Here is a 22,958-nt window from a genome sequence, read left to right as displayed (position 1 = left end):
AAACTGTGCCGTTATTACAGGACAGAAGCATGACTGTTATGAGCAGACACGGTGGTGGTTTTGTGTGACAAACCTTAGCTGAAAGCTAAAAGCAGAATCTTAACGTGCCCTCGAGGGCAGTCACGACATGATGAAGTTCCATGTATTATGTATCATCTCGTGATTTAACATGCAAGCATGCGAACACTTTTGTATTTGCAGAGCACAAAGATGCTGCTGCTGCTGCTGCTAATGATGATGATGATAGTAAAAATTATATAGTTAAAATCATCATATTTTATGGTGATTTACCAGTGCAAATGTCACCACCAGCAGCAAAAGCCAGCACTTTCAGAGCATCTAGTAGCATTCCTACATAAACCGTCATGTAAAGTTTAACTAAATACTGTAACACCGAACAAAACAAAAACAATTGGAGAGGCAGCAGCAGTGTGTATTTTCTTGGTTTTGTTCGCTCTAGCCATTGGGTTCATCAGTCCTGTTAGACATAAACTCCGTTTCTCCCAACAGAGGCTGTTCAGAAGATAACTATTTAAATTATTTTACACAAAAGACACGTCACTTGAAGCACATCTTGAAATAGAAGCAGAGACAATGATGCTGTGGGCAACACTTGTGCAAGTACAAAATTAAATAATTAATCTCCAACAGCTTGTCTAGAGTCTTGCTGCTCACCCGACTGATGTTGTGATTCAAATATATTATTAACCCTTTCATTAATAGTGATCACCCTAGTGGACAGCTGTTCTTGTATTTTGTGTGGGTGTTTAGGGTATACTTTCATCTTGACTCCCACATTGGACTATAGCTTGTCAATGTATACTTTGCAATAGATTTTTTTTATTCAAAATGCATGCCATCCACCTCAGTGGACATGGTAAAAAAAATCCAAGTTCAAATAAATATCAAAATAGACGTTTCTTGCCTTAAACACCTGAAGGGGGGAATCCCGACTGAGGGTTTCATGAGTCATGCATGACAGGGTTAGTTACATGAGACATGTAATCTATATTTAAAGGCACAAACAGCTTAGGAGGATTCTTTCTTTATTTCAGGAGACTCTGGAGCGTCTGGAAGAATGTTCTAGCAATGCCGCCAGCCAATCAGAGATCAATGTCCCTGCTACTTACGTCCAAGTCCTCCCTCTTACCTCCAATAGAACTGAGAGGCCTATCTGGTCTGCTCCACGCAAGTACCCCCGCTGTCCCTCCCCGCTGGCACAGCCACTCCCTGTTCCCCCCCTTCGTCCGGTCTCTCCTTCTGGTCGCTCCCCTGCTCACTCCCCAGCATCATCTCCACGCAGCTTCAGCCCAATTAGAAAGGTCCGGCCACCTGTGGGCATCCCCACCAGCCACCTGCCTGTGGAGGTAGAGGGTTCAGAGCAGACCCACTCCCCATCACAGCACTGACAGCCGTCTGGATGTTAGGTCTAACCCCATCATATGTGAATCATCTGTAGTTTGTCACAGTTTGTTGTGTTTGTTTATGTTTGTTCTCTTTAAATGAGCACAGTTTAACTTTTCGCCTACTTCTTTGTTGCTATGCACAAACTTTCTCTTGTGTTTGATGAGCCTCGCCGTCCTGTAGTGAGTCGTGTCAGTGATGAGACAGTAAGAAAATCAATGATGTGTTTATTTTACTTTTCAAATAAAAGTTTTGACACAAAACGCACAAATTAAACCACACACACACACACACAGAGAGACACACAGAGAGAGAGAGAGAGAGAGAGAGAGAGAGAGAGAGAGAGAGAGAGAGAGAGTATTATTATCTTACACATTAGGGCACTTTATAACCTATAAGAAAACTGGTGTAAGAATTGTCTTTTATTTTGTGACAATAAAATTCACAACTCATGCAGGTGTGCCATCTTTATTTAAAATAATATGTTATTTAAAACTGATGTCAAAAACTTCCTTTTTTTTAGGGTTCAAGAGGTTTTGTGATGGTGTAATGCTTGTCTAGTCCACTAGGTGTCACTCAAAGATTAAAATAAAGCCCTGTTTTGTATAAGTTATTTTATTTGGTTTGGTTGCATTGGTCAAAAATTGCACGTATAACAGAATATTATATAAAATTTGATTGTAATTATTCTGAAACTAAAAGGGAAATATCATCATAGCCTTTAATTGTTTGTTTGTTTTGTATGCATGGCTTTACCTTTTTATTTTGACCAAACTGACCAAATATTTTGGTTTCCAGCTGTTGTAACTGAACTATGTATGGGACTTTTTGAAAATCATAAAAGGGAAGGAAATGTGATCATAGTTCAGGTGATCAATATGCCTCAACCTGTCTCTTAGCTTGTGCAACTTTATGCAAATATTTGTTTTCTTTTTCTAAATCGACACTTCTACTTTTAAAAGAAGCAGTAACGTGTAGAGTGTTTTCACGTCTGTGTTTGTTGTCAAATCCAGCTCTCGTGTTCCGTCACACCCCCTGATCCCTCCTCACATGCATGTTGCTGCACGCAGGTTCCTGCCCTTCAATCCTGCTCCCAGGTTTCCCTGCGCTGAATAAACAACTGGGTCTGGCAGCGAAACATTCTCGCTGGCATGATGACGAAATCTTCTGTTTAGTGTCCACCGACGTGACTTCTGCCGTTTGCTCTTATGAGAAACACTCTGAAGACTACATTGCTGTATTTCAGGAAATCCTCACAAAGGGATTGTAGCATCACTTTAGTTACTCTAAGGTTTGAGAAGATGGATGATGGAACACTTTGAGATGGTGATATCTATTGCTTTTGGTTTAGCTTAACTTATTACATTACAACACCTGCACACATAGGATATCCTTGATTAATACACACCACACTGCTATTTAATCAATACTCACACATTGTGGTTTAAATGTTTGATTTGTGTATTTAAATTGGGTGTAATTTGGATTTTGTCCCATTTCTCATTCATTATCTCTCTTCTAGTGGCCTTTAGAGCCAGACCATAACCTCGTATCACCAGCTTTACTTCAGGAAAACCATCAGAAACAACGTTTTGTTTCCCTGCAGCTATTTAACCCGATTTGTTTCTGCAAGTTTTTTTTTCTTTTCACCTCATTTGCTCAAATAACTGCACCATCCATGCACATATGCACCAAAGTAATGACAGTTTAATGATGTGATGTGTTTTAACTTGAATGCATTTTCTGGTACATAACAAAGGACCAAAAGCAAAAGGATGCACAGGTGCATTCAGATGTGAGGTGGCAATGTAAAAAAGCATGCATATAAAGTAGCCGGATCCATCGCTGTTATCAGGATAATGTGTTCTCTTTTGGAGCTCCAGCTGGACGGTTGTTGTGATGGAAATCTGCATGATTTTACTGATCTGCTTTTATCCTGAAATGTGTCTTCCATTGCTGAAAGTGTGAGTCCTGTGGATGCATAACCTAATCAGATCTGCCTGGTTTGATCTGTTTGCTGCTTTGTTCTGTTTCAAATACCATCCATTCACTGGCACACAGGCTCATGAATACTCGTGCAACGCACAAACTCACAACTAGTGATAAATAAAATGGAGACGGATTGATGAAAGTGGGTCATTGGTAATTGAATTTGGAAATTTCCTTTACATTTCTGTGACGTCAAATATTAAATGCTAGTCAGCGTCTGTCTGGTCATGTTCCAACTTCCTTCCAGTGTGGCTGAAGAGCTAAAAGGGTCACTTAATGAGACTCAAGGGAAGTGAATCACGTGTGAAAGAGAAGGTGTGTTTGTCTACATGCAGGTGTGTGAGGAGAAGATGTCCTCTGGGGGGTCTCCAGGTCTAATTAATCACCCCTTGCTGCCTGAGTGAGCCTAGTCAATAATGTCCTTGTTAACACCAGCTACTTGGAGTGAAATTCCCAGAAGAAATGAGTAACTTTATTAGTGAATGTGTGCAAAATCCCTCATTTCTCAGTGCATGCTTACAAATCTGTTACACTTTATTTTAGAACATGTCGTAACTTTTATTTGCAGTTTTCATTTTAACAATTTTTCAAAACAATTAGCAATCATTTATAAAATTTCAGATGTCACATTTTGTTGCAGGTGTTAAAGTAAGAGTGTTTCTGATTGAGGCTGCATGTAGCTTTTTTCAATAGCTGTGTTATCTCACTTCTCTATAACTTGGTTTGTAAAGGTTTCATCACAAGTGTTTACTTATAAAACATCACTTCAAAATAACACAATGATTTCAGTTTAAGACAGTGTGACCTCCCAACATGAGAAATGGGTTTGTATTTTAGAAAATAAAGGCATTTGCACATTTTCTAAAGAATAATTGTGAATGTAACAGTGTGCATACAGACATTTTCTGGTTTTCTAATCAATCAAAAATGTTTTTTTTATTTTGAATATATTCCTTTCAAACTGTGTTTTTGGCCTAAGTTCATACGTGTCTAATAATTCATTAATTTAATCTTTTCAAGTTTTAATTTTCTAGCAAAAACTTGAATTTATAACATTAAATGAAATCTGACATGCATGCAAACACAAGCTCACTGCTAAACCGTCCTGCTTCTTCATTCAAGCTATTTTTTCCCACTAAAACACCATAAAGGAAATAGTTTGTCAGCTTTTCAGGCAAAAGCCTCACACCATTCATCATACTCATCATCACAGTTGTCCTTTTAGTCTCCATAGTAACGGTCTCACGGAAACAAGCGCCACTTTCACCTTTCTCACATGTCCTTCGTTATCAGCCCCATCACTCACACTCCTCCTCATATAGCTTACGTGTGTTTGTTTGTATCTGAGCGTCTCTGCATGTGTGGAAGCCGACCCCTCTGCACCTAGGACGCACCACAGGGTGAGAAAGCCACACCGTTGATGCTGTGAGTTCAACATCCACTGTATTTTCTAGTATTTTACATAATCTGTTCGATCAATTTTATTATTGCAGCTGGAAAGTCGAGTCTCATCATTTGTTTTTATGTTATTATCTTTTATTTATCAATTTTCTTGTTTTGAAATTAGCCAAATCTCAAGCAATATTCAGTCATTTTTCTTTTTGTCTAACCAGAAGATTATCCAGTTTGCCTCTTCACATTAAAAAATTCTAAGGAAGAAACTCTCAAGAGACAGGAGGGAGGTCAGAATGGGCTCCAGCTCCTCTTCTTATGCTCCCAGAAACATTTACCTGGATGTGGACGGCAAAGTGCAAAAGGTGACCTCTATTACTGTTATTTTTTTATTCACATCGTTTTTTGCTCGCACTTTCTTACAGCAGATCAAACCTTTTGGCTCATGTGAGTTAAAATGGAGTTTACGTGTTTGGTTCATTAATGTGTTTTGTACAAATCAATGTTGAATTTTTTTCAAAAATAATAAAAAAAACTCTAAATTCTAGAAAACCGCTTTCCAACGTCTGTTAAATGCAAAAGAATCCCAAATATTCAGTCTCCTTTTTAACCTTTACTTAAATATTTTTCACTGATATTGATATTTAAAAAATCAAAACAAATCTAGTTTTTGATGCTGGTTTTATTATTTTAATGAACTTTTAATTGTTTGGGATTGTAAATGCTATGTTGCATGTAAAATCTGTGTCCCTTCCTGCAAAATAATATTCGTGAGCTTCTCAGTTTCAAAAAACTTCCCAAACTTTCTAGAAATTAGTTTAGTAGTTGAAAAAAATAAAAATAAACGAGTATTCCCAGTATGACCTGGTGATGAGGATCTAAAAATAAACAATGATGCAGCCTTTCAGGTGCTGTTGAAGAAAACAACAGCAGCAATAGTGCTCATCTTTATTCCTATCAGCAACAGCTTTCGTGTGCAGCAGTATTAGCACCATTCTTTACATTATTAATCATTAGAACATAGATATGAATGTAGAAATAAAGACTTTTAGATTTTTTAGCACCAGTGAGACCAGGTCAAAGCGTGCAGCGACAGGTGGTTTTAGGCTCGAGTTTCATGTGTCTGAGATCCAAACATGCAAACAAGGAATAAATGGGAACATTTGCTGATCTGTTAAAGTGAAGAGCGCTCAGTGGTCATCTGGAACTGACATATCCTTACAAGATCCCCTGGCCCACAGCCTGGGCTGATTATTTATCTGTTGCCTTCGCTGCCTTGTTTTCTGGGCACACAGAAGGTCTTTGCACGTTCTTCTGATTACACGCTCTGCATTTATTGCAATAAGTCTATTAAACTTAGCTGATTTGTTTGCATTTGACATCTTTATTAATTCCATGAAATCTAAAACCCCATCTGTTGTTTTTTTTTCCAAGTTCTTCCCACAATGCAAACAGCTTCTTCAATGTAGTTCTCATGTAATCATGAAATGATCTAACCCACACTTTGGATTATAGAAGAACGCATGAAGCTGCAGCTGTTTATACGCACGTGCTTCTCTCAACAGATTTGACCTGATTAAAATGATAAGTTTAGTTTTCCTTGTGACTGTAATACCAGCTACTATTTTGGTTCGAATCCACAGTTGCATGTTTTAAAAGGTTTCCCAGAGGAAGTCAATTAAATGTGTAAACTTAATTTTTAAATGTGTATTTATGTTACAGGTGGTGTTCAGCCGGTTCTGTTGTCCAAGTGTCATCAAGGAGCTTCTTTATTCCTCATCTAACATTCCCAGGTCTGTTGTTTGAAGCAACTGCCACACTTAAAACCATTTTTTCACTGGCCTGAGATTACTGATGACTAATCTCAAAAGGCATTTTTAAGGGAGTTGCCAAATGTTTGTAAACATTTGCAGGACTTCTCAATTTCCTGATGATTTGCAAGGCCTTGCTGTTCTGCGAGCCATTAAAGATGTCTGGCATCCATCTGGAACTTTGCAACGGGATGGCGAAATTCTCATTGAAAATTGTTGCAGGCTCATCTTGTGTCCCATCATGTGATCTAGCAAAAATATTAAACTAATTGCAAAAAAAGGAATCAATTCAGTGTGATTTTAATTGGAGATTATTCTCTAAGAAATTCTTTGTCACAAACTTCTCACCAACAATCAGTTCAGTGAATTACTGGCAACAGATTTTAAAGAATATACATTTTAAAAAACTGGGTTCCTCAACATATTTTCATCAAATGTATCAATAAACAATATTTCTCTCTTTTTTTCACACAACAGAAGCACCGCGATCATGGTTGTGGATCCAGAAGGTGCCATGGTCTCTATTGATCCCACAATGCCTACCAATTCCCCCAGGTAGCGTGTTCCTCTTTTTAAATCAATGTGTCCGAATATCTACATCTGTAGAGATTTTGAATGTCTCATCATTTTAACTTTGAAGTCACAAAAGCAGTGGTCAGAAAATTCTGGAATCAATTTGAAAATTGGAATAAATGATTGATTCCTTTTACAAAAATTAATTGATTGATTTAAACTCTTTATGTTTTCATCACCTCTAAACAAAAAAAATTTTTTTTTTGTTTTAATTCTGGCTACAGAAAAAGAAAATGCAAAAAAAAAATGTTTTTTCCTCTAATACACAAACATCTGATTTCTTACAGCTATTTGTACAAAGTTGTCCCATTGGCCTCTGTCCAACCTGAAGGTACAGATTATTGAACATCTTTAGGTATAATCATTGCAATTCACTTACCATGTTTATTGTTGTGCTTACAGAGAAGGAAGGCATGCTTCAGAATGTGTTGTCCCATGTGGCTGAGCAGTTCAGCAGGTAAATTGTTACCTGATCTTATTTATGTAACCCTCTCCTCCATGCCAACCAATTACATGACATTTAAAGATGTGGTTCTCTCGTTTAATCGATGCTTTTGAAATGGGTTCTGGTAGGAATGAAAGTCTTGCAAGCTGCGCTCATGGCAAAAAAAAAAAAGCCCAGAAGCGCTTCCGTACCAACAAGTCGGCTGCTGCAGAAAGAAGCCCAACACAGCAGGATTTGGAGTCTAGTTTCCTGATATTTGAACACCTTGCCTTGGATTGGATAATAGCAATGTGACCATACCACTGACTTGCAATGTGGATGTTTTATCTCCATGAATAACAGAAGCCTGGAGGAGTTTTTTGTGTGTGTGTGGTAGTGTTGCTAATGCTAACGGTTAGCTTCTACTAGTCAGGACGTTGTCTGCTGTTTCCTGAATGTTAAGAAACAAGAGCTGTCTCATCGCGAGTCAAGATTGATGAATCCATAAATGTTAAGGAACAGCACTAGGCTGGTTTAAATCCTACCTGTCTGACATCTTTCATTTTGTTAACGTACACAACAAATCTTCATACTCCAGGATTACTTGTGGGGTGCCACAGGGTTCAGTGCTTGGACCTATTCTTTGTACTATATATATATATATATATGCTTCCAATTGGTAAAATAATTAGACAGCATGGGATAAACTTTCACTATTATGCAGTCAATACTCAGTTAACCCTGATTAACCTAATCGGATAGGTAGATTACAGGCTTGTCTTGAAAATAGAGCCCTGCACTGAAGCCCTAGGCCCTCGGGCCGGGCTTCGGGCCAACAACTGTGTAATTACCTCAGACACGGGCCGGGCCGGGCGCCTTTATTTTTAATCAAATTCATTAAAAAAATTGAAACACAAACGCAGCAGCAGAGCCCTGCGCAGGACTGTTTTCTTCATCCCGCTCCTGCCCGCTCCCGCTGAATTTCTGACCATTACCGCCTGCAACTGCAACGTGTGTGTTACACTCCCGCCCGCACCTGCAGCGTGCATGTCTACTCCCGCCCGCAACCGCAAAACTCGGAGAAATTATTACCTCACAATAAAAGAGATGTATTGAGTTTGTGTCCTCTCTGGTCCTGGAGAAAACATGTCACAACCCGCGGCTCTTCCATCCATCTGATGCGGCTCTCTGTGCTTGCAAAATAATGAATGGATATTTAAATAAAATGCTTTATATTTTACTGAATTAATTTAAATCTGTAAGTCAATTCTATGTAAAGATTGTCTGCGTAAACCTGAACAGGTCCAACCCAGTCTTACTGTGAGACCGGGTTGACGGGTCACGCTTGTGCGTAATCATATGCGCTTTCTGAGCTGAAGAGATTCTGGGCTTCTCCTCAGACAGGCTCATGGATGCGTCACCACATTGGAGACAGGAACAAGCACAATTCAGCCAAAGTTTCATAATCAGGGAACATTTTCTAAGTGACAAGTCTCTGAGAGACAGGGTTTGGAAAACACTCGCTTCAGTGGGAGGAACCTTCCCGCATGCGCTCTGGTTCTGCAACGCACTCCAAGCCAATCTCCACAACTTCAGCTCGCTGTGCACATATGCGCTGACAGTGAGCTGCGCTGAGCAGCTCAGATGGGAATCTTTTCTTGGGTGATTTAGCTACATCTGCGATGTGTGTAACGAATAAAATGTCAGTTCGTCGGCATGCGTCGGGGTAATTCTTTCTATTCTTTCTCCGTCAAAATAAACCGTCAAATACGGGAACTATCCGGTCAACACAAGCCCTGCTTTTGACTGTTTTGTTTTCTTGTGAAAATTGTTGGAAAGAGATCAAACTTAACTTGATTTCCACCAGAGCCAATGCGCCGTTATCTCCGTGACAGTAAACAAGGGAAAAACAAATTGATCGGAACCTGCACGTCTTTTAACACTATGGTCAGGATTGACGCACTTTGTTTTCATTTACTTGGTTAAAAAAAAAAGTCGGGCTCGGGTCGGGCCAGAGAATCTTGAAAACCTTTTCGGGCCGGGTTGGGCTGGGGCTCCACCCCCTCGGGCAGGGCCGGACACGGGCTCAGATTTTAGGCCCGTGCAGGGCTCTACTTGAAAACATAAAAAAATTGGATGACTCTTAACTTTCTGCTTTCAAATCAAGCAAGATTGAAGTTCTCATCTATGGACCGAAACTTCGGTAAAGGTAACTGCTTAGTCAATCACCTGACCTGAACGGCATTAAATTAGTCTCCGAAAACAAAGTAAGGAACCTTGGTGTTATCTTTGACCAGGACAAGTCATTCAAATCCCATGTTGAACAGGTTTCCTTTTTCCACCATTGGAATATTGTTAAGATTAGAAGCATCCTTTCCAGGAGTGATGCTGAAAAACTAGTTCATGCATGTATTACATCAAGACTGGATTACTGTAATTGATTGCTCTCAGGAAGTCCACAGAATTTAGTTAAAAGTCTTCAGCTTGTCCAAAAAGCTGCAGCTAGAGATCTGATGAGAATTAGAAAGAGAGATCATATCTCTCCTGTCTTAGCTTCCCTACATTGGCTACCTGTTGAATTCAGAATATATTTTAAGATCCTTCTTCTCACATATAAAGCTCTTAATCATCAAGTTCCATCATACATCAGTGATCTGATTGTTCCATGTGTTCCTAACTGAGCACTTCACTCTCAGACTGCAGGTTTACTGGTGGTTCCCAGAATATCTAAAAATAGGATGGGGGGGTGGGCAGATCTTTTAGTTATCAGGCTCCTCTCTTGTGGAACCAGCTCCCAGCTTTAGTCTGTGAGGCAGACACCTTGTCTACTTTTAAGACTAGGCTTAAAACATTTTTATTTGATAGGGCCTATGGTTAAAATCTGATGTTAGCCCAGATCTGGACAAGTGGGGCAGTAGAGGGAGGTGGAGTGTACAGTCGGTAAAGACAGCTCTCCCTTGCCCTGCCTCCAACATGCCTCTATCTAAAAGGCTAGGTGTTGGTCTATGTGTGTGTCTGTACTCTCTTCTCGATCCCCACTGTTGCTAAATGCTTGCTTAGTATGAGTATTGCTGTAAAGTCACTGACCCCAATCCAGTGACTTGATGCAACCTGCTGGGTTCCTTATATAGAAAACTTTTTACTTGAGACGACTCTTGTCGTGATTTGGCATTATATAAATAAACTTAAATTGAATTGAATTAAGTGACATTATGACGTAGAACTGCCAGGCGTTTGATCCTAGATTTTCCCCATGTATTCTCTATCAGAAACTGATGCAGGAGATACGTGTAGGAGACTATTTGTCATGTTCAGCCTGAATGAAAAACACACAGTGACCGATTATAATCAGAAATAATCATTAAAAATTGGTTTTCAGAGTTTCACACCTTTAACTTCAGCCCACAGAGAGTAGAGTAACTCTCAACCAAAGTTTCTGTTTTCTCTGTCATCTCTCACAGAGCATTTCACATCAATGAGATGAAAACTGAGCTCACCAACAGGCTGACGATGTTGGAAAAGAGAGTGGAACGTGAGTGGTAGAGTTTATACGCAACACCTGAAAATGTCTGGCGTGAAACTTTATTTTTGTTTTTTAATAATTATCTGCTCAAACTCATACTACATGAAAAATATTCAGGCTAACTTTTTTAACTGGTTTCAGTAGAGGGTTTGAAAGTGGTGGAAATTGAAAAGTGCAAAAATGATCTTAAGAATCTTCGAGAGGAGATGTCTTCAAGAGGTAGCAGCAGGTAAAATTATTCTTCATGTTCACGCATAACAATAACCATGAAAAATGTTGATATGGAAACTTTAATTTCAGGTTTAACTGTTCGTGTAAATACAACTTAGACGATGGGAAGAAGGTCACACCCAGACGAGACGTCCCCAATTATCCAAAGGTGCAATGGTTTCTCTTTTCCTTTTCTTTATCATCACTTAGAATGTAACAAATGTTCTTATCATTTTATCTATCTGTCACATTCAGTACACACTTTCTCAGGAGACCATTGAAGCTCTGAAGAAGCCGACTTTTGATGTTTGGCACTGGGAACACAACGAGGTTTGTTGATGATCAACCATTATTATTGTGTTCTGCACTTTTAAAGACTGATGTCTGGTTGTTTTTGTCCTTTGTGGTTGCAGATGCTGAGCTGTCTAGAGTTTATGTATCATGACTTGGGACTAGTAAAGGAATTGAACATGAACCCCATCACTCTTAAACGCTGGCTGGTAAAGAAGGCACCAATTAATAAATAAATAAATAATTTTGCAGTGTTTCCCAACCCTGTCCTGCATGATTTCCATGTTGCCCTTTTAAACTCCAGTGTTTCCCTGCTGCCACACACCTGACTTAAATGAATGAGTGATTAACAGGCATCTGCAGCACTTGATGTCCTCCTGAGGAGGCAATATCAATCAGGTGTGCTGAAGCAGAGACAGGGAAAGTAAAGGAAAACTGAAGGAATATTGTTGGTTGGGATACGAATGGAGAGTGGAACGTTGTGCTTGGCCAATTTTGGGTGCGGTGACTTGAGAGGTGGATTGAGGCGGCGGAGGGTGAACATCGGGTTGTGGCTCACAGTTCGGATCTGGGTTGGCTGAGGGGGTTGTTCGGGTGGTCAGCCGACGGCCTGTACATGCCTGGTAAGATGGCGGCCCGACTTTGCTCTGTGTCGGCCTCGTTTGTGATGGTGGATGGGGAGGAAGGGAGCAGGTAAAGCCAGTCCAGCCGTTCATTCGGCTGGGTCGGGGGCTGGTAAGAGAGACCGTGGAGGAAACAGCAATGCTTCGGGTGGCGATTGGGATGCGCAGGTGAAGCAGCGGCGACTTCAGGATGGCAGCTTTGTGGTCCGCATCAGGGCAGTAGCAGGTGCGCATTTTGCAACCTCCAACCTGTTCGGTGTGACCAGGGAGCTGTGGGAGGTGATAGGTGATGCTATGATTGTGTTTAGTGGGCTGTAGACGGTGGTGTGTCGGATGAAGGCCGAGTGCCTCAAAGCGCTGAGGCTTGAAGAGTTTATGGGGGTGGGGGGTGGTTATGGTTGTTCGGCATCTGGGGTTTGATGTCAGTGGATCCACTCCACTTTTGACGCGGTGGTGCTCCCTGCTTGTGTTATGTTGGGCTTTCTCAGCTACTTGGTCAGGGCATTTGAGGGACTCCATTTGAGGTGCTTTAGGTGCCAGGGCTTTGGGCATGTGGCTGGTGCCTGTGTGGTGGGTGTGAAGTGTCGGCAGTGCGGGGGGGGGGGGGGGGGGGGCATGATGGCAAGAATTTTGATCTGCTGCTCCACTGCTGCAACTGTGGTGGGGACCATCAGGCTGTTTACAGATGTTGTGTGGCGTATAGATCGGCGGTGGAGGTGGAGAAGTTTCAGGCAGAGCACAAGATGTCCTGTGCAGAGGCAGTGCGTTGAAGTTTTCTTATAGGGGTTGTGTGTGTTTGGGGGGGGGGTCTGTTGTTTATCGCTCTGTGGGTGCAAGGTGGTGGGGAGGTTCATTTGTGTGTTGCATGTGGCGGGTTGCTGGGTTTTTTGTGGCAGTTAATGTGGCAGCAATGCGCCTCTTTGGCATCCAGCCTGCCTTATTTAATGAAACAGAAGAAGAGACATGGAAAGCATTCAGATCAGTGTGCCCTGAGGACCAGGTTTGGGAAACACTAATTTGGAGCAAAGACACGGCCAAAAGGACCAGCTTTTGCTCAAAAACACCAGATAAAGAAATAGAGATCACACACAAGTTTGTCCGTTAGTTATTTAGTTATTCAGTTTTCAGTGGGCAGAACAATTATCAGTGTACTCTATTTTCTGTACCTCAGTTGGCTATTCAGGAGAATTACCGCAACAACCCTTTTCATAATTTTCGGCACTGCTTCTGTGTCAGTCAAATGATGTACGGCATGATTCACCTTTGCAACCTGAAGGTATGATATGAACAATAAAAAGGCTGATAATTTATAGACTAAATCATCTGTTGCTGAATCAACAACCAGACAATGATTAGCTGTGTTTTCCGTTGCACTGTTTTCCAGGAGAAGTTGACTCTGACAGATTTGGTGATCTTAATGACAACTGCAGTATGTCATGACCTGGACCACCCTGGCTACAACAACACGTAAGATTCACTTTTCTTTCTGTGGAGGTGTCGACAGCTATAACACTAGATTCCCACTGACCCCCCATTGTTCAATGCTGTTGTTGATGAACTGTGAAACTGGTTCGGCTTGGAGAGACTTCTGGTATGAAAACATGCCGATTGAGATAATGGTCTTGATTTTTGTTCTCTCTGGGGTTTCACACTGTTGAAAGCATCTCTTATCGTGGAAGCTTTATGAGAATTTGCTTATCTTAAATCCACCCGTTTAACTGTGTCTTCCATCCGTCAGGTACCAAATCAATGCTCGCACAGAGCTGGCCGTGCGCTACAACGACATCTCACCACTAGAGAATCATCACTGTGCCGTGGCATTCCAGATCATTTCCCTTCCTGAGTGCAATATCTTTGCAAATGTGAATCCAGACACCTTCAAAAATATTCGACAAGTGAGACACCATTCAATTCCATGACAAACATGTCTGCATGACGTTCCAAATATTATTTAGTTGATGTAAATTCCAATTTTTTAAAACTTTTTTTATCCAAATGTTTCCATTTATATATAATTTAAGTTGCAAGAAATCTGATTGGTGTGACATGTTTTGGGACTTGATAAATAAACTTTGACTTTTCTTTTGTGTTTCCAGGCAATTATCACTCTCATACTAGCCACAGATATGGCAAGGCATGGTGAGATCCTGGAGTGTTTTAAACAAAAAGTCAAAAATTTTGACTTTTCCAATGAGGAGCATGTGATATGTGTACGTAAAAATCTTACCAACCCAAGCACACCAACTAGTCATTGTACTGTTTACATAATTAGCCCCAAACCTTTTTATTCAGGTCGACTTAACACTGGAGTAAGACACCGCTAAGCTCTTCCAAACCTTTACAACCTTTTAAAACGTGGCTTAAGTGTGACAAATTTGGAAAATGTCCTTCAACAGACTCTTACAAAATATGTTTTATCCCGCTGTATTCCCATGGATGCTGCTCCAAACAACAAATAACCAACACTGTTACCATCAAGCTTCAGTACAGATGTCTCTGCCATACCCGTAACATCAACAGCTCTCAGAAGAGCACTTATATTGACATATTGACAAGAGCTGATCGAAAATCAATCAACTTTGATGAAAAACAGTAAAAATGGGGTTGTATGGGATAAATCTTGCATACAGCAGCTAATAATGTGAAATGACAAGTGTTGGGCTGGAGCCTGTAGGGTAAAAGGAATCTGAAAGGCCAAAGCATAACCACAGTTAGTTCTTGGTGGGATGTTGTTGTGGTTTTGTTCTACCCAATGAGTTTACAGTAATCAGCTCCAATGCACTCCTTTTAAACCTTCATCACACTCCCTTCTCCAGTAAACATTTTCACAACAATCTCAACATGTATGCGATGACGCCCCACCTTGCCACAACTTTCTTGGGCTGAATCAGGATGCAGCAACATGCAGGACCATACCAAATTAGTACAACACTGATACAAAATGGGACACAGCCTAGGCATGAGGCAATCCATGCAACTGAGCTCGAGGCCATTAGGCCTGCTGCTATCACGCTTCATCCATGACCTAATCTGCTGCCTCCACAAGCATAAACCATGAGGGACTTACTACAAAAGTTTTATGCATGCTTGTTAACCTTACTTTTTACCACAAATAATAGGGAGTCTGCCATGTATTTTAAAGCCTCTGCAAAAGACGTCCATGATCTGACTTTTTGATTCCATAAAGAGGTTTTCATCCTGTGTAAAGGGTGCATAATCAACTGACAGCTATGTTAGTATAGTAGCAAGTGTAGAAATATAGATTTTTTATGATAAACTCGTTACATATATTTAAAAATTTACTTGTTTTTAATTTAATTTGTGATTTTCTGACTTTTGTGGATATGTGCTTTCACAGATTTCTGTTTGTGTTTTCAGCTGAAGAAAGTTCTGGTCAAATGCTGTGACATATCTAATGAAGTGAGGCCGACTGAGGTCGCCGAGCCTTGGGTGGATTGCTTGCTGGAAGAGTACTTCATGCAGGTTTGTCTAGAGGTTCCTTTTACCAGGATGATGTCAACTTAAAGAAAATGCCAGTACAACAAGACAGAATGAGGATGATTCTCCTCCTTTTGTTTGTTCAGAGTGACAGGGAGAAGTCTGAAGGTCTCCCTGTGGCTCCTTTCATGGACAGAGATAAAGTCACCAAACCCACAGCTCAGATTGGATTCATCAAGTTTGTCCTTATCCCGATGTTTGAGACAGTCATGGAGGTAGGACAAAGCCTTTGTAGACATCTGGATATACGTAAACACTGTTTTTTTTTTCTTTTTTCATAATTACACTGATTTTTTTGATTAGCTTTTTCCTCAGATTGAAGAGATTATGGTTCAGCCTCTGAGAGACTCTCGTGACCACTATGAGGAACTCAAACTGCTCGAAGACGCCATGACAGAGGTGAAACCAATGTCTCTGATTAATCAACATCTTCTGACAGAAATTCAACATATTATGGAAACACTTGTGAGACAATAAGAATCATTGTGTTTACATTGCTTTAGGGACACTCGTATTTAGCCCTGTTACCACAGTAACGTAAGAAGAGACTAACCAATCCAGAGAGGAGCTTGTGGCTGTTTGCAGCCTATAATTTCACTGTCATACTTGGATAAGAGAGAGAGAGGTGGAGCCACTAATCACTGCTTCTCTTAGGTTGGGTTTAGACAGGTTTAAAAGCAAAATATAGGCAAAAGCACAATGTTTAGATTTACGTGAAGCATGCGTATGGGTGCTAATTATTGTGTAAAACAATATATTGTCAGGTGAGTTATATGTGCATCATAAAGCCACACTCATGAATGCTATTGGTTCAAACTTGCACAATGAGAGAATTTAGCACATGTTGACATTTTAAATCAGAGAGTGGACATTCCTGTGTGAAATCAGAATTTAAAGGGCAGTTCCTGCCATTTTAATATGGGTCTCTGACGTTTGAAAGTTCTGAATAAATAGCTCACCTGTAGTAGCTCTTCAAATGACCTGTTCAAGCAGATATTGTTTCATGAAGTTTTTCATTTCTTTCAGTTTTGAATTTTTCTTAAGCACAAATTGTAGTGTAACACTCCCAGTGCAACATGGACCCATTTCCTGCAGGAACTTCACCCAATTTCTATTGAAATGACCATACAACATTAAACCAATGGAGATGTAAAGATGAAAACAACAACTTTTACATCCAAATTTTAGAACTATTTTGTGATTTAAGTTGGTTTAATGCAGCAGCAATCCACTTCAGTCTTGGATGCAGTTGAATTAGAATTTAGCACATCACTGTGATCTGAATAAAACACCATTTCTCCAAAGTGAGGTCATTCAAATACAGGTGAAATGTAAAAACTTGAAATATTGTTCAAAAGCTCACGCAATACTTAAAATTTCTGGGATTTTCAATTTTGGGTTTGTATTATTGATGTAAGCCATAATCATCACTTTGCAAAGTTTTCATATTAAAAATGATTCTTGAGCCGGTGTGTGCTAAAATGACCCTTTACAGGGTTAATGAAAGGCCACTCAACCCCTATCGCCCCTTGTGGCAAGAATACTCCACTTGCAACTTCACACTGGCGGGCCGCTTTGTTGGGACTTAGCCTGATTCATACTTCTACGTGAGCTTCGCAATGGAGAGACGCACATGGAGTGTCGGATAGGTTTTCACTTTCGAACTTCTGTTCGGGCAGTGAAGTGTTGCAAAGCAATTCCCCACCAAGACAAAAGAGGGTGTGGCGTAGTTCTGTGCTACCATAACGCTCCCCGATAGTCCCCATAGTGTGTTTACTGTACCTGGTATTTACTAATGTATTTATATATTTCAGTGACTTTATAACATGGACAAATTTGTCCTTCATTCTCATCCAATTCTTCATGTGGTCGCCACCCCTAAACCCACTTTTACCATTGTTTCTGTCCACGTTTGATCCATACCTTGTACTCGCTCACTCACGAGTGAATAAATATTATTTTCTGACTTTTTGCGCGATGCGTTCTTCAGTCTGTTCTGGGTCTGCTGCTAAATATCTGTTTACTTTTTAACTGAGCTACAGCAGTGCTGGTGACAAATATACAGGAAGCGGCGTCGTGACCAATCACAAGCGTTCTCCGTAATTTTCGACAGATGTTTAAAATTTTAGGCATGCGTCGGCGAGCCCTTGCGCCGACGCATAATGGCTTTGCGTGTCTCCACACCGACGCAGGCGGAGAAGTAGAAATCAGGCTTTAGAAAGAATTGTGTTGACATACCTGGCGCTGGAGTCTGGTTCCAGCACATTTCCTGCATGTTGTAGATCATGAACACAGCTGATATGTTAAATTTAGTGATGAATCACTCCTGTAGACACTAAGGAAGGCTGGGGAGGCATTTCAGCTGTTAGATTTAGGTGTTAAAAAGCAAATGCACAGCAACGCAATATCTTTTGCTTTTGGTTCTACAAATGGACACTAGGGGGTGCTAAAAGCAAGCCAAAACTGCCTAATTCCCCTTTAAGTTGAATTACTGAAATAAATAAACTTTTGCAAAATATCCTAATTTTTTTTTGTTTTAACTGTATCTATCTACTGTTGAGATGTTTTTTTTTCTACTTAACTTAAGACTGCAACATATAGTTTAGAAGTTTATATTTCTCCTGCGGAATATTTTTCTACAATTGATATTTACGAACACACAAGGAGATGCAAGTACATATATATTAAGTCATATGCTAATATAAAGGTATTTTTTGTTCAACGAGGCGCAGAAGAAAAAAACGGAAAATTTGTCATTAGGCCTGGAGAAGAAGTAAACACGGCAGTGAGTGAGAGTGCATTTATGTCTGTGTAAGTAGAAGCCACTGAATCTGTGTTTTTACATGTTTAGTGTGCGTTATAAGCTCCTGTGTTTCCCTCTGTTCCTCCACAGCAACTCCCACCCTGACCTCTGCAGAAAGAACAACGTTAAATGTGCTGCACTTTCACCATTGCTGTTTCATAGGATCTGAATTATTTACCCACAATATCCTGTTTAGTTTTGGTTTTGCAAATAACGTTCAAAGTCAAAGTTTTCTGGAAATGTTATTAGTTTAAAAGCCAAACTAAACGCTTGAAAAAAGAAAAGAGACACTCAGTGGCGTGTCCAGATCTTTTAAAATGGGGTGGCCCAGGTGAGGCACTACTTTGTGCATATGTGGCACCCGTGGTTATGCTTTTTTGTTTTACCTCAATCCTTTTGTGGACTATGGAAATCCTATTTAAAGGGAATTCTGTGTGGTGACACCTGGGGTGGCCTATCAGATTCCAAGGGTGGCATGTGCTCCCCCAGGCCACTCCCTGGACACACCCCTGGAGACACTCAACAAATATTTGAAGATTTCAGAAAACAATCCAAACATCCGCACAAACCCAGCTGAGAACGACATATTTGATTTGTGAAAACAAGCTGGTGAAACTGTTTCTTAAACACAATGACTTTCCTTTTTTAATCACAGCATCCAATTGTACTTTGTGCTCACAAATTAAATCTAAACCTTATAATTTTATTTTCTGCCTTTTCACTTTTTCCACAGTCAATTCTGACTCGTGCAGTAGCTCTGAAGCTGCTTCTGTTTTTTCAGTGTTAGATCATCATGCAAGAACTGAACTGAGTTGTCAGTGAACCTAGATTTAGTCTCAGCTTTTGCCTTTACAGCTCAGCTGCTGCTTTCTCTTGGATTCATTTCAGCTCTTTTTCCGTTGCAGGGGTCCTCTTTCATGATCAAATTCGGGAAAGACTTGAAGAGTCAGTGAGGCCCCAGTGAAGACGTCCTGCGCCGCAATCTGAGGATGACAGTCGAAAGCAGGAGGGCAAAGATGAAAGAGACTCAGCTCAGCTGCATACTGAACTAAAATTAGGTGACACAAGGGGCAGATCTTGAACTTTGACTTAGACTTTAGCTCTGGATGTTGAAAGGAGGTGTTGGATCTTCTCCGTATATTTATGGCACTTAAGCTGAGCTCTTTTCTTGTTTGTATTTTTAATGCAAAAGTGTGAAAAAGGCGTTTTTAAAAGCATTAATGTAAAGTAATTACGTTCTTTTGCAAATGTGATTGCCTGATAGACCAAAGTTTTACAAAACACGTCACCAAAACTAAATCAAAGTTTTCCACAGTTTCCTAAACGGTAAAATTAATCAGCAATAACGTTTATTTAATGTTGGGCATGAAGAGATGTTTCATTTACACCTATGTCTTTCTGTTCTACTGAGCAACAGCGGAGAGGGCACTTTACACTTCTGCCAATGTGATAGAATATTTAGATCATTTTGACCTTTTGACATCCAGGCTAAGGCTAGATGACTGAAAAGTGCAATAGCAAATGTGTCAATCAAATTTAGATCATGTGAAATGAGTTATTTTCTTACAAAACACACATATTTATTGGAAAATATTTTCACTGAAGTCCTCAGGGGCTAGGCAGTGTCAGTTTTTCTCAGATTTACACTATAACAACCTTTATTCACTGACTGCTGGAACTGCTTGTTATGTTTTATTAATGCTACGTGTAATTTTAGGGGTTTTAAGTATTTTTCAAAAGATGTCAAATCTAGCAACCCATGTGTGTTAGAATCAACATGTTCTTTGTTATGTGTTAGAAAAGTGTCTCTTGCAGGCCTGAGCATGGAAAAGAGTCTGCAAACATTTCCTGTGTACTGGAAACTTGATCCAAATGAGCTCATGGAGAGGGAAAGCGGTAGTTGTTTGACGTCCTTGATTGTCATTTTAGTAGATCACAGGCTCTCTACAGTACCCAATTATCCGTGTTTCTGCTCACTCCTCGTGCATGGTATAATCCATTGCTACACCTTTTAAAGAAACAATGTGTAGTTTTTACCATTAATCTCTGGAAATATCCATTGTGGAAATTGAATAAAATGATGTCTAGTTGTTGAAAAATATTGTCAGCTTTGTACCGTATAATAATAAAAATTGGGTCTGAAGTTCATAGGGGCACGGGCCAAGCATCTTTGGGGGACACCATATTAGACGCCATGTTTCCTTCTGGCCGGCTCAGGGTCCTCTGCCTGTCGATGAGGTCACACTATGATTGGCTGGACGTATGACTTACAGAAGTTACATTACCACGCTCAAAAACATTTAGGCAGTGTGAAACAGGAATTTAATAACAAACTGCTAAACTCTTTCCAAACATATGTGAAAGAACAGAATCAAAAAAGAGATGCAATATATTTTGGCCAAGCGGTATTGCCATAGACATAGACATCATTGGCAGGTGCAGGGCCCTGAGTAAATCTAGAAATTACAGCACCAGAAAAATACAATCATCTAGATGGAATTCATTAATGGACCGTCAAAGTCTGAGGAGTCATGCCGAGGCTGCATGCTTTCTGCTCCACAGGTGACTAACAGTCACCCTGAAAGGTGTGACTGCCCCCTAGCACCAGGAAACTACACACTGCCACTTTAAGTTAATATTATTACTGCAAGACTGCCTGATGCCAACTTATTTTGTTTTGTATTTTAACTTGCACAGCTACTTTGACCTTTCAGGTCTCTCCCCCGATCACTGTAGTTAAAGTTGAGGTTTATCTTATTCTGGGGATGTGCAGCTGATAGTCCCGCCTCCTCATCTGCATACAATCATAGTGTTTTCAATTATGAAATAACCAATTACTGCTAAATGCGCTAGAATAAGAACTGATTCAACAACGACAACAAAAAGCATCTGAGACACATTTATGTAAGTTTAGCAATGGTGGACATAGAGAGGGTGGGACTTAAACCTTGTACTGCAACCTGCCACTAGGAGTTGTTCATTTGTCCCAGCTTCAAGTTCTGCATGGATATCTATGTGCAGGTGATGGAATAGCTTTAAGTGTTTTATTTAGATTAACAACCACAGAAATTTAGCTGATGAGTTTTTAAAAATGCTTTAAAAGCAACTGAAATACTTTACTGCTTAATCCCGCAGTCCATGCAGTCTTGTTATTTTTAACTCCTGCTGGTCACTGATTAGAGTTTAGTTACAACATCTTTACCAAAAAAAAAGCTGGAATCCAGTCAAAATGTACAAAAATGACACTGATTATTAACATTAGTGCCACCCAAATTTATCACTTGTTGAATCCATTCCACAAATTCCCTTTGAGCCATTCAACTGTGGCGGTTTCTTCCAGCTAGTCCTTGGTTATTTTATGACTGCTTTTTATTGACAGTGTGTTCTACTCCTCTCTCACGTCACCTGCAGGCTTCATCTGACACCTACAGTACCAAACACCACCTGTGTAGCTCTGAGGAAATCCCACTGCACGCTAACCTAGGAATCAGCAAGGACTTACCTGATACTTTATGTTATTCTTCTTCTGTTTACACTGAAAACAGATCAATGTTCAGCAGTTTCTATTTAATATTTTTAATAGTTCACCTGGAAGTGTTTTATCTGATATGGTTTGTGTTGTTAATCATGTGACTTTGTGGCTGTTGAGATGAAAGATAACAGAAAACCCATTTCATATTGAGTGTTTGAGCGTAATTACCCATCATCTCTTCAGCATAACGTGACAGTGTGTATTTACATACAACCTGCAGGAATGCCACAATAAAAAAAGTGTCTCATAACAGGATGGTGCACTAGTTCTAGTCCACTGATTAAGGGTATACTATGCAACTTTTTCATGAGCCAGTATGTGCTAAAGTGACCTTTTACAGCAGCCTGGTGAACTAGACCAAATTCTTACTTTGCAAAGTTTGGTCTAGGAAAGCTCTATAGAGCTCCGGGAGTTGACGTCACTTCTCCCGGCGTGCAACAGTTCAAATCGAAACGGCGCCATATTGGCAGGCAGAAGCCGGCAGCTGGACTATTTGTTATTGTCAGAAAACTCAATCAGACAGGAAATATGGTTGATTCCTGTTGTGCCCCAGGATGCAGAACAGACGCGGACGACATAAGAAATGAGCCATCTACAGGATTCCCCAAGATCCGGAGCGCCGCAAACGTTGGATCATTGTAATAAAACGCACTAGTGACCGGGCTGAAATGAAACTGTGGGACCGCGAGAGTACAGGTTTTCGCTTATGCAGCGACCACTTCATATCAGGTACTTAAACCAACGTTTCCTCAACTGTGTATGGTATTTATTTTAAATGCTTTTATTACGATTCTTAGTGGGCTTCCTAAACTTATTTTGGCGTGGCTTTTTCTGTCTTATTACTCATAGCAACAAGTAAACATCACGTAAAACGTTGCCTTGTGA

General features: G+C 40.2%; 2 protein-coding genes across 4 annotated transcripts in view; both read left to right on the top strand.

Annotated features, from left to right (window-relative positions):
* hepacama (hepatic and glial cell adhesion molecule a) overlaps window positions 1-1,856 on the top strand; it is an 11,530-nt gene extending 9,674 nt beyond the window's left edge. For both annotated transcript variants that reach the window (XM_054742695.2, XM_015951551.3), the window contains exon 7: window positions 1,056-1,856. In XM_054742695.2, coding sequence (XP_054598670.1) covers window positions 1,056-1,409 — 354 coding nt within the window. In that variant the 3' untranslated portion in view covers window positions 1,410-1,856. The remainder of the gene's footprint in view (window positions 1-1,055) is intronic.
* A 148-nt stretch (window positions 1,857-2,004) lies between these two features.
* pde9ac (phosphodiesterase 9ac) lies at window positions 2,005-22,316 on the top strand. 2 transcript variants are annotated; one of them, XM_015951549.3, is made up of 19 exons: window positions 2,005-4,818; window positions 5,007-5,150; window positions 6,508-6,578; window positions 7,074-7,151; window positions 7,457-7,500; window positions 7,572-7,626; window positions 11,055-11,125; window positions 11,261-11,345; window positions 11,417-11,495; window positions 11,582-11,656; window positions 11,740-11,826; window positions 13,412-13,516; window positions 13,625-13,707; window positions 13,979-14,135; window positions 14,337-14,450; window positions 15,619-15,723; window positions 15,825-15,953; window positions 16,042-16,137; window positions 19,447-22,316. In XM_015951549.3, the coding sequence occupies exons 2-19, from the start codon at window positions 5,082-5,084 to the stop codon at window positions 19,492-19,494; spliced, it is 1,551 nt and encodes a 516-aa protein (XP_015807035.1). In that variant the 5' UTR covers window positions 2,005-4,818; window positions 5,007-5,081; the 3' UTR covers window positions 19,495-22,316. The 2 variants fall into 2 exon arrangements, with proteins under 2 accessions (XP_015807035.1, XP_015807034.1); XM_015951548.3 differs by having other exon boundaries at window positions 11,258-11,345; window positions 19,447-22,314.
* The last annotated feature ends 642 nt before the right edge of the window (window positions 22,317-22,958 follow it).

The sequence above is a fragment of the Nothobranchius furzeri genome, chromosome 13 (genome assembly GCF_043380555.1).
Source record: "Nothobranchius furzeri strain GRZ-AD chromosome 13, NfurGRZ-RIMD1, whole genome shotgun sequence".
NCBI lineage: Eukaryota > Metazoa > Chordata > Actinopteri > Cyprinodontiformes > Nothobranchiidae > Nothobranchius > Nothobranchius furzeri.
This window is presented reverse-complemented; position numbering and strand designations above follow the sequence as displayed.